The 13275-nt window shown below is 26.5% G+C and overlaps 1 protein-coding gene across 1 annotated transcript; it reads left to right on the forward strand.

Moving 5' to 3' along the window:
* The first annotated feature begins 9163 nt into the window (after positions 1-9163).
* On the forward strand, positions 9164-11053 carry LOC113852817 (serine/threonine-protein kinase-like protein ACR4). The gene has a single exon (XM_027483192.1). It carries the CDS (start codon positions 9410-9412, stop codon positions 10412-10414), a length of 1005 nt encoding a protein of 334 aa, XP_027338993.1. The 5' UTR covers positions 9164-9409; the 3' UTR covers positions 10415-11053.
* The last annotated feature ends 2222 nt before the right edge of the window (positions 11054-13275 follow it).

A 13275-nucleotide genomic window follows, 5' to 3' on the forward strand; every position in this document is an offset into this window, starting at 1 on the left:
GCAAGCTACAAGCATCCAAACAATTAGCAAATAATTAGATAAAGCTCAAATTTGTTGGTACACCCTCAGATTTTTCTTGTTCATAGTGTTAAATTAAAATCCTCAGTTAAGCACTAAGGTCTATTCACAGTGGAACTGAACTCAATTAAGAGTTTGTAACATTCAACTCTTAGCCCCTCTTAGAGACTAGTATATATAGAAGATAAGATACAATCCCTTTTTCCTGTACTAATATTAAGGTGAATAGTACATTTATTATTTTTTATTGTATTGACTTTAACTTTACTAGTATTCCAACAATACCAAATCCAATGGCATCCACTTTAATTGAGCCATTTAGATTTATTTTCCTAATCACCCTATCATCCATGCAAGAGCTAATTTTAGGTTCAAAAAATGCAATAAAGTCCAATTTGTAAATTGTAATTAGGTCATTTATTAATCTATGAAAAGTCTTTTTCTCAATACTCCTATAATTCTAAAAAAGACAATTCATAAGGCTAAAGATCAGTGTATGTTAAGACACACCTAAGTTACCATCCATAGATAAGGGATTTTCAAATTATTAGGATCTATATCGTTTAATTTGTCTAGATCCATGGATAAGGGTATATTTGATGATCTATTAGTAGACATATGTTTTAGAGAGTTCTGGTCCCTCTATAAAATTTCAAAATTAAAACCTATCAGGTTATGAATGAAGTGCCCTATTTTGAGATTTTGGAATTATTTTGTATCATATTTTGAAATCTTTTCATTAATAAAAATGTATCTTGACTTTCCTGGTTGTTAAAATTTTTAAAATTGTCTTATTAGTAGAAGGATTAACTATAACTCTAGGGTATTGGTTAGTTTCTTTTTCACTACCCCTTTAATAAATTTAAGTTTAGGTCTAGTTTTAGCAGATCTTTGAACAGAGTCACTTATTTTGGAGCCACTAGGTACTTTAGTAATCAACCTATAATTCACAAGGTCCTTATATAATAAATCATTATTATGAAGAGAATATGGTTTTCTTGTATTTAACAACTCTAGAACTTGACTCACGTCCTGAACAAAGTTATCAAGGACATCAAACCTAAACCCTATCTAAACCTCTCTTCTCTTACCATGGCTCATAGAGATACTAGATGATTGGGAAAATTTTAATTTCTTTTTTAGAGGCTTTTTTTGCAAGCATTCAGGGACTAAATTGATCTTTTTCTTGAACATGATTACTCTTTTTATCAACCATTATTATATCTTTGCCCACTTCAAAATTATTAACTAGAATTGCTTCATTATCTCTTAAGATACTATTTTGGCTTCGATCTTGATCTAAATCAATTTTATTATGCTAAAAGTTCTCAGTACATTCCTCTTGTCTGTGTCCATGCTTACCACACTTAAAACAAATAAAATGCAACTCTTCATACTCTACTATGAACTCTTGTCTTAAAACTTTGAAATTTATGATTTTTTTTTCTTAAATATATTTCTATACATATCCTAATTAATTTTTCTCTAGATAATAAAAAGGTATATAAGTAAACTTTTAACATTAACCCTAAGAAAGCTCCAACTTGACACAAAAATTTATTATTATAAAGTTCAAAGGGGAGTTAAGGTATCATAACCTAAACTTCTACCTTCCTCATATTGTAATCCTTAGGTTTAAATAGAGGTCTCCACCTCTAAACTAGGAAACAGTGATCCAATATTAACTGTGAATACTAATTTATTTATTTATTTTATTTTTTATTTTTTTTACCTCTCAAGGATTACCTCCAAAATTTAAAATAAAATAAAATAAAATCATTTTACAAAAAAATAGAAATTTTTTTAAAAGAAAAAAATTTTGTTTCCTAGAAACAGCAACCTGCACTTCACAGGCTTATACCCCAGTATCAAAAACTAATTCTGAACATGGAAAAGGAAAAACTTTGGACTTTTGGTGTTTTGCAAAATCCTTAAATGTACCTAATATAAAATCTCAAGTAAGAGAAGGAAAAGGGGGAGATATTTTTTCAGAGAAAGAAAGCATAAAAATTTGAGAGAGAAGGGATTTGAGTAGGAGAGTTTTTTGGAAGGAGAAAACAAGAACCATCTTTTTTTCAGAGAGAGAGAAAAAAATCTTTAAGTGAGAGAGCAACAAACTCTTGAAAAAGACCGAAAAGAAAGAACAAGTTTCAGGGAAGCAAAAAATCAAGAGAGCATTTTTTAGAGATCTGAATGAGAAGGAGGGAATAAAGCAAATCTTTTTCTGAAAATATACCAAGAAGAAGAAAGGAATAAGGAAGAAATCTAACCAAAGAGAGAGGAAAAACACATTGTTCCAGTCACTCCATCTTTCACTATTGTTAGGATTAGACGAACTTCTTAATCTCTTAAGGTATGTTTGTTGCTCCCAATCTTACTTTCTCTGGACTATGTTTCAAACTTTCCTTCACAAAAACAAACGGTATGGAATAAAAAGGGATGATGTAGAAATAAAGGTTACAAACCATTAACAAAGTTTTATCTTCTTATTTTATTTTATTTTATTATTATTGTAATGACCCGAGGTACATTTTGAACGATTCCCCTACATTGCACCACTAGGCAGCAAACGTGAAGATGTTATATCCCTGCACACGTAACAAATAATCAAATCACGTACTTTTCGTTTGTTTAGTATCGTTGTTACCTACCTTTTTTAAAAACAATATCTAATAAAGATTGGCTTTTCGTTTATTTAGTATCACTGTTACCTAATCAATGAAAAGTTGAAAGAATTAAAAAATTTGTGCCGGTGGTGATTGAATCACGTTGCTTTACCATTTACTTTTTTTTATGTATTTTATTTTTGTATTTATTATTTATTTATTTGCATTACTACCTTTTTATTTTTATTTTTTTTAATAATAGGATTCTATGTTAGTCTGTCTTCAGTTGAAATATTTTATTTTATTTTATGTTATTTTATTTTATTTCTTCCTTAATCTTATTAATTAATTTTGTTAGCAATAAAATTAAGATAATGATAAATAATTATTACAATTAAATTAATCCTTATATTTGTGTGCATGTTTTTTTATTTTTCATTATTATTTCATTATTTTTTTATTTGAATCTCGTTTATTATTATTATTATTATTATTTTTTCAAACATTTGAGGGTAAATAAATTACATTTTCAATTTAATATTAAATAAATAAATAAATAATACAATATTTGAATCAATTTATAACATTAACATATAACTTCTCTATCGTCATATGTTATAAATTGATAAAGCTTGAGTGTATCAACATTACCTTAAGTTTTATACAACATAAATTTATCAAATAAAATTTTAATTTTTTTTATTATTATTAAATATTTTTTAATCAATTCAAATATATTTATTCATTTCATTAAATGAAATTATTTTCATATTTTAGAATTTCTTGAATCATATTTCTAATTTTAATAAATTAAATAACAAATTATTTCTTTATTTTTATTATATTATACAAATTTTTTATAACATCGATGTGTGATTTACATTGTCTTCGATTGTCTAAAAATTATAAGAGATTAATGTATAGCTTATGCTATCTTTAATTCTCTTTTAACATTAATCATAATTAAAATTCAAATTCAAATACTTCATTTACGAATAAAATAGTTTTAACGATTTGCAATATAGTCGTGTGATCTTCTTTCACTTTCTGTATTGTTTCTCATTAGGTACATGTATAACCGCGATTGCTCAGTTGCGACATTAACCAAGGCATTTTAAAAATGACGTGTTTATAGTATTCCATGTTTTCAAACTTGACAAGAAAGAAATTATTATTAAGGTCAATAATTGATGTGACATATTTTAGGTTTATATTTATAGTTTTATTTTGATTAATAAACACTTTTTATATGCTTTATTTTTAGAGTTTTATCATTTTCTGGTTATTTGAATAAATTGAGCTTGTTACAAATAAATGCTTTAACTTCATGTTTTCAGTTATTCTAACCTATGACTACTCTTTTGGCTATAACTTTTTCTATAGATATCATTTTTGTCTGATTTTAGTTGCATTAGAATCTACACATCCAGGGCTTCAAAATGCATATATGGATCGTTGGATTTGGAGTTGTTTTCATTTTTTTATGATTTTTTAAGTTGAGATAGATTTGCTGAATATTGTTGCAGGATTGCATTTGGACCCTTATTATTTAATTGTATTTGAGCATTTAGATATTATTGAGGCCCGCATTTTGGTTACTTAATTTACCTTAATTAAAACTTATAAATAGACTAATAAGGTTTTGAATTAGGGAGTGATTAGACACTATGAAATTTTGAGACTTGGTCAAAATAAGAATCTTTATTTTTACTTTCTTTCGAACTCTTTTTTTCTTTTCTCATTCTTGCGTGTGGTAAGCGTTTCGATAGAAGGCTAAACTTCTTGTTCAATCCGTGGAATCTAAACGCCGTAATTCTGACTTGAGTTCTGCGCTAAATTGCTCCAAGTTTGTTCTCTTTTCTCTCTAATATCAAAATTATGTATTGCAATCGTAATTGACTTTTCTGTTGTTAGAATTCAAATTAAGACTCGATTGGTACTCTAATTTGATACTTAATAGGATTAAGTTAAATGCTTATTTGATTTAATTCGAACTCTATTTAATTAGGATATTCGATTGAATTAATAATTGAATTAGGTAATTGTTCAAATGCAGATTTAAATCTTTAGATATTGCGATAGTCGGAGTTACATGCAATTGACATTCTGTGAATTGATGTTTCTTAATTCATTTTTACTCACTTTAATTCTATTCGCAATTTAATTTAATTAATTTACTATTTTCAAAACCCCAAAAAACTTTATTTGCATTATTTAAAACAAAACCTAAAATTTAATTAATTTGGCTCTATACTACAAAATTTTTAGAAAACTTAGTTGTTTTGATAGCAACTCGGCATCGTTTATCAATAATCTTTAATGAACCATTTTCTCCCAAATATTACCTAATTTTTGGTTTAAGAAGTTAAAACTAATTGATTTACTTACAAGTTTAACTATAATAGTAAACTTCTAAGAAGAGTACCATTTCTCATAATAATCTAATGGGATCTTTAGATCCAAACACAAATTTTGGGATTTTTCAGAGATTTCATCACTATCTTTAAGCTCAGAGACAATATTTAAGTCATCCAGAACAATTTTAACAATTTCTTCATCATTTAAAACTAGATCTTACTCTTTTGACTCTAAGACTTTATATTTATAGGTAAAAAACTTAAAAAAACTAGGTTTAGAAAACAAATGATTTTCTTTTGGTTCTAAAGGTCGCTCACCCTCTTGCATGAACAAGTTTTGTGTCTCCTCTATGGATCGCTTTTCAACTTTATGGCACTCCATGTCTTTTGAATCCACTAGAGCGGTGGATAAGGACTTGTGATTTTTCCCTTCAATTACTTCAAACCTTTTCTAGCATGTTGAATCCATGCGAATACCTCAAAGCGACTAGGACGAGGAACCCTAGCATTGCCTTCTTAGTCTTCTTTTCTTGAAATGAAAAGTATATCTTAGAGCCCTTAAGAAAACCATTTATCAAATGTACATCTTTTAATGTTATTAAAAATAGTTTTTGTATAAAAAAAAAACACATGTATAATTAAAGTTGACATTATTTTAAACATGTAGCTCTTGCACTACAATTAAAATTTATGCTAATTATTAGGGATGGCAAAACAAGCTTACCTGCCTTGGCAGTCCATCCAAAAACGGGTTAGTCCGAGCCCACTTTATTTAAAATATGAATTAGATTTTCTAGTCTGACCTATTTAAGAGTGGGCTGACAAGCTAACAGATTAGCCGGCCAAAAAAAAAAAACTAAAAAAAATTGGTGGACCATTTAAATTAATGGGCCAATATACCAAATTTAATGGGTTAAACGAGTTGACCCGATGGGTCAAGCCTATTTTAACAATTATAATAATTATATTAAAATAATAAGCTAGATTTGAAGTATTATTTTAAAGAATTTTTTAAAAATTAAGAAAAAATTAAATGCGCATCTTGTAACATTATTAAGAATAACTTTTACATAAATAATACATTGATGCTGTTTCAAACATGTGTTTATTAGCAATTACATTATAATCAAAATTTATGCTAATTATATTAGGGTAGTAAGTTATGAGTTTGAAGTCCTGATTCCAAGAGCTTTTAAAAAATTTATGAAAATAACTTATAACTTTTATAAGTTTTTTAATTTATTTTTTTGAAAAAAAATGATTAAGTCATTATATAAAAATAATTGTTCAAATATTTAATTCATTTTTATTTTAAAATTATAAATCAGAGGTTTTCTTTAGAATTGGGCACGAGGTGTATCGTGCCACATATTGCACGTTAGAGATTCACCCGAGCTTTGATTATACTTCTGATCATGTCATGAACTTATTACTGAATGAAGTTATTGGATTTTATTTTATTTTTATTTCCAAATGTCATATAATGTGATCACAGCTAGCAGAGAAATACTTTCGCTTCAGTTATTTCTTTCTTGGTATATAATATAAAGATAGTTATGTATAGTATCATATGATGTGTCAAATTTTAATATTTAACTAATGATGTAAAAGATTTATTAGATCTCATGACATTAATTGGTGGGCCTCCTTAGAGGTAGTAGCCAAGCCCAGCATGATCATGAGAAAGCCAAGGGCCCCAATGTAGGATTATACTATTATTCTCATGCATTTCTGTGGTTTCCACCATCACTAATCTGTTGACGTATAGCTATGTTTATGGCTGAAAATTACTAGAGTGAGGCCATTCCAAATCCTACACCAATCTCAGATGTTCTCCGCTCAATTCCATCAACTCAAATTGATAGTAGGAAAGAGAAATGCCTCGTCCCTTTCTTATTCTTCTTCTATTATCAGTTTCAATTATGCATTTCAAATAAGCATCTTCTTTCGTTATTATTGTCATTATTATTTATTTCAATTATTATTATCACTATTGAAATTGAAAGTGAGTTAGATATTTTGTTATTTTTAAATCACAAGTTCTTTTATTAGATTTTTTTAAAATTATAAGTTTTTTTTCTTGAAATTCAAACTCAAAGCTAGAAATTAAACAAATAACTTTTGCCAATTGATTTTGGTGCTCAATGTTATCATTCATTATCTATCTATTTAGTATCTAAGTTCTTTACTTTTAAAAAAAGTTCTCATTTAAATATCAAAAAATAAAAATTAGTACGAACCCATCATTATATAATAAATATAATTCATATTTTTGAAAATGAGCTTTTTTTTCATTGTGCTCACTTTCATTTTAGTACATGTAACTTTATAATTGAAAATAATTTTTATGATTTATAAAACTCTCAAAATCATTAATTTTTTAAGAAGAAATACTACAATGAAACATATCATAATTCATATAGTATTTTCTTCCTTGAAAATGAAACATATCATTTTTAATTTAAAATGTTGAAATTAACCATTCATATTATTTTAAATGTTAAATATTTTTCAATCTATATTTTTTATGTTTTTTATAAATTTAAAAGTACTCATCAATGATGGAATACTTACAAATACTAAATCACCGACCATTCGTTGGACTCCTTTTATCTTTTGTGAGAATAATGTATATTCACAATGTTTTTTATTCTTTTACATTTTTTTTTTGTTTTTTATTACAACGCTTATTACATTTTTTTTTCTAGTCCAAATCTCTCTACCTCTCGTCTCTTACACTTGTCTCACTGTGAGAGAAAACATTAATCTAACCAAAAGTATTGTCATGAGATCCTTCGAAAGAACAAGTACAGGGGAAACCCACAGTTCCCTCTGCTGTCTCTCGTTACACAAAGGCTATGGAGGTACCTCTACAGACACGCCCCCTGCTTTCAAGCCCAATCCAATAACCTAGTCCATACACAGGATATCATAAATAATACGTACTCTCCGACATGGCAATTTTTAATTAAAATAAAAATTAAATACAGAAAATGTTTCTAAAAATTAAACAAACCCTTATTATCTCAAAATCTATCTTCTATCTTCTCACTACTTATTTATTACATAAAAAAAAATTCTAAAATGAACGTAATAAAATATTTCATAATATTTTTAATAAAAATAAAGTAATTAAATATATTCCTTAATTATTGTGTTACAATTTTAAGCAACTATTGATTAAAAATAAAGTTATTTTTTCTACACAATCATCAATTTTTTGGGGCAAGAGTTTAATTTAAAAATACCACAATAGATTCAGTTCGATTTGTCCCACCAACATATCACACACACAAACAATGTGGATATAATAATAGGTTGTTGTGACCAAGTGCTTTGTACGAAATGAATTCAAAACTTTATAGATTAGTATTATATAGCTTAAAGAAATAACTTTTGTAATATATATATATATATATATATATATATATATATTATTTATAATAAATTTTTAAATTATAATATGTTACAAAATTTAATATATAAATAACATTAAATGCTACAATTTAAAAACGTTATTAATTAATTTTTAACAATATATTAAAGATAATGAATTGGTAATTCTCTATAGTTTAAAATGTGATCATGCTCTCAGCCCACTTCAGTGCAAACCAGGAATCCATAAACAGTAGACGCACCAAACAAATATAAGAATAGCTCAGTCACTCGATTATTATTTATTAATCAAAAGCTTCATCGAGTTACTATAAATTACATAATTTAAGGAACCGTAGAGTGACAGCATTCTCTAGTTAGGCCGCCATAGAAAATAGCTAATAAAGACCTCTTTACATGTAAACATGCAAAAAACAAATTGAATACAAGAAAAAAATAAAATAAAAAAATATTAAATATATATTAATATATTATAAATTATAATTGAACTAATATATATATATATATATATATATATATAATTAAAATGGGTTTTATATTAATAAATAATATATTTTTTAATAAAAAAATTACTTTTAATTCTTTAACGAACATTACTTAATATTTTTCATATATAAATACAGAGTTTAAATATTCAAATGAACCAACTATGAACTACCACAATTAAGTGAGAAAAAGTATTAGTCATGTGTCAAAGGAGAAAGGGCTTATCTCAATTCTAGTCCAGCATGTCATTTTAAGAGATCCTTGTATAAAAACAGGGGCAGGGTTGCCAACTATGAACTACCACAACTAATCTCACCAATCCTTTTGTCAAGCACATGCCCTCTTTTTTCTCTTTCAACTTATCTTCCAACTGTTTCATATCTCACCATACTTTTATATAAGCTGCTTCCCACACACCCTCTTCACATATCATCCAATCCCACCAACTTCCTTTTACTATAATCCCATCTTCACCATCCATAAACCTATTTGCGTTTCGACAATACCCTGCAACTGCAAGCAATTGAAAATATATCACAACAAAATATGAACCATGTTGCCCATATTGCTTATGATTTGGTCATGATCACTCTATCCATATCTCTCATCGTTCTTGGCGTTATTCTCTTTCTTGCTTGCAAGAAGAAACCGGTTGAATCAGAAGAAACACTTCCTGTGAAGCTTTGTGCTCGGGCATACCCTTTGATGGAAATTGATGCTGCCACTGATGGCTTCAATCATAGGAGAATTGTGGGTAAGGGTCGCTTAGGAACTGTGTATGCTGGGACACTTGAGAAAGAAGAACTTGTAGCCGTGAAGAGGATTCACCCAGTTCTTGTGTTGAGCAATGCAGGGTTTGGATTCTCATCCGTGTTAAAATGGCTCTCTTTAGCTCAACACCCCAACGTTGTTCCAATTATAGGATTCTCAGAAGCACCGGGTGAGAGAGTTATATTGATGGAGTTTGTGCGCATGGCAAGCTTGGATTTTTACTTGCATCAAAACCCAGATGGGGCCTCACTTTTGGACTGGAACAAGAGGTTGAGGATTGCAGCTGGAGCAGCTAGAGGGCTTCAATACCTGCATGAAGTGGTGGCACCAAACATTGTACACGGGTGTGTTAAGTCCTCTAATATTCTTATTGATGTAAATTTTTGTGCTAGAATTTCCGATTACGGGCTTAACTTTTTGGCACCTGTGGAAAAGAGAGGGCTAGTGGGTTATGTAGATGATGAGTATTGGAATGAAAGGAGGAGTGGTGGAGCTACCAAGGAAAGTGATATTTATGGGTTAGGGGTGGTCTTGTTGGAGCTTTTGAGTGGGAGAGGGTGTGAGGGAGGATTGTTGGTGAAGTGGGCTTTGCCTTTGATCAAGGATTTGAATTTTAGTGAACTTTTGGATCCTAGATTGGTCATTCCTTCTGACATGAAGCCTCTTGTTAGATTAGCCAAAGTTGCTTCAGCTTGTGTTGGCAATTCACGGAAATGTAGGCCTTGCGTGGCTCAAGTGGCAACCATTTTGAGCAATTTAGAAACGGAAGTGTGTCTCTAATATTCTTATTGATGGAGCAATTTTGTACCAAAAAATGGACTTGGATTCGGTTGTTAACTGGGAATACAAAAGGCACGCATTTTTTGGTCAGCAATAAATCCTCACATGGTAAGTTAAATTGGTTAAAAGGAGGAGGACAATACTGAGATGAGTTTGGTGAGTTTGACATTCATTGGATGCGAGTAATTGGTAAGAAAATTGGTAGATTTTGATGGGGGAGTGGTCTCATCCTAAAGTTGTGACAGGTGGAGAAGTCGTAGGTTGATTTGGTGGGGAATTTTGAAATAGAAAGGTGTGACGGTGCCGTCGCCCTTAGGACGCTGAATCTTATTAATCTCTTGTTCCGTGGATCGTGGGGATCCTTTTGGTCATGGAACTGACCTTTTCTTTTCTTTCCTTTTTCTTAGTCTTTATTTCCATCAGCTTTTAATGTCTGTATATGTTTTTTTTTTCAGCTTTTGTGAATGTGATTACGTAATCATCCAAAGTTGTAGATTTTGAGGACTTAATATAAATATTGATTTTAGTTTCCAGAGAATTACATATGTCTTGTGAAAGAGAAGGAGTGGGAGAGAACAAATCCCGGAATAGAGTATATTTTATAGGAAATTAAATTTATATATTTACAATTTATGTTTCATAATTTAATTAATTAAAGTAATTCGAAGAGATAAAATTATTATCATTTTCAATATTACAGTGTTTATATTATTGATATTAGATGTTGAATGTGTTTGACAATATATTTTATTTAATTTTTAATTAATAAATTAATTTATAAACTTGTTTGATTTGTGTTTAATAAATGAATTTGTTCCACTAGATTATATCGGTTTTTCATAAGTTATTTAAAGTAGTTTTTGAACTTATAATTTAATACTATCTTTTTTTTTAAGTTCAATTAATTAATAAAGTATATTATTCATTATTTTGTTTAATATTATACTATTAACTATAATAAAATTCATTTTAATATTATACTTTTTATTATAATTATTATGCTTCTTTTATTTTTTAAAATATGAGATCTTTAAACAATAAATTATAACAATTTTAAATTAACTAAATAGTTTATAATTATAATTACTTAAAAATATAATTTGTCTCTATAAAATAAAACAAATATATTAAAAAATTCACATGAACATGTTTTTACGTTACCTCATAATTATCAAACAATTAATTTTATCAAACATTGTTAATTTAATAATTTTTAATTAATTTTTTTTAAACGTTTGTTAGTTTTTAAATATACTAATTTATTAGATATTTTTGTCAAACATATTTATTGACTAGTTGAATGTCACTATCACCTTTGCTTTCTCAAGAATTCTGCACAATTTATAATACGTAATTAATGCATGCTTTATGCATTTTTTTAAGGGAAAAATTTAAGTAGAATATTATATATATTTTTATGTTATTTTTTAATTATAATTATAATTTAATATGTAGTCACGATAAATATAAATTTTAATTACAATAGAAAATTAATTTTGACTAATGAATAAATACAAATAGAACCTATAAAATAACATAAATTTTATTTTTTAAATATAAATACATTATTAGCATATATTAAATTTTATTTATTTTAAAAATATATGAATAATTCAAATATTATATATATTTTTTCAATTTAAACTTTCTATATATATATATATATATATATGATTCTATTAATGTATATTTAGCTTTATTTATCTTTTAAATTATCTTTTTAGATAGCAACAAAGTTATTAATTTATTTTTTATAAACATGACCATTTACCAGTTTATTATTATTATTAACTCTCTGTTTTTTTTTTTTCTCAACTTCTATGTAGTTTAAAATGTGTAACTCTCTAGCGCATATTTTTTTTTAAGAGAAATGTGTATTTAGTGTATATTTAATTAAATTTATTTTTAAAATTAATAATTTATTAGTTGATAATAAATTAGATAAACATGTAAGTTAATTTGATAAGAAATTATTATATTTTATTTAATTTTATTTAATAGCAATAATTCATTCTAAATATTTAATATTATATAAATTTAACTATTTTTTATTTTAACTACTTTTATTTATTTTTAAGATTATAATAAAAAATGTAAACTAAATATTTTTAATAGATTATAATAATTTTTTTCAAAGGTAGTTGACCTGTGAGTTAACTATAACTAACTTAACCCTAAGTTTTTTGTATTGTGAATTTTTTTACCCTAACTTACATGCATTTAAGTTAAATTAGTTAGAGTTGGTCCATTTAACATCTCCAATTAGGACTAATACTAAGAGTACCTTTATTAGTAGTTTCTTGAACCCAAAATTAGTTCTCTACGAGAACCACTAGTAATCTTTGAATATTTTATTTTTTGAATGAACAATATTTTTTATTTTAAAGAATGTTATTATATATTTTAATTTATAATTATTGATTTATAAAAATATTTTTCTATAAAATAAAAGGTTAAAAAATTTATTATAAATATTTATGTTACTCAAACATGTGAAAATATAAGTTTATATTTATATTAGGAGAAGAAAATATATGTATTATATACAAATAGTTATTTAATAAAATTAGCATATATATATATATATATATATATATATTTAAATAAAATTAACGATTAAAATTATTAAATTTTTTATATTTTAAAAAAGTTTCATATATTATTCTCTTTATCGTTAAATTAAACTAATAAAATTCAATTATTATACAGTAACATGAAAATGAATTCGCTTGTAAATATATTAAAAATATATTTATATATAAATGCATAAAAAATATAAATATAATTCAAAATAATGTTTATTATTTATATAATAATAAAATGAAAAATTAATATAAATTTAGTATGTTTGTAATTTTACT

This window comes from Abrus precatorius, unplaced genomic scaffold (assembly GCF_003935025.1).
Source record: "Abrus precatorius isolate BTA unplaced genomic scaffold, Abrus_2018 Scaffold10, whole genome shotgun sequence".
NCBI lineage: Eukaryota > Viridiplantae > Streptophyta > Magnoliopsida > Fabales > Fabaceae > Abrus > Abrus precatorius.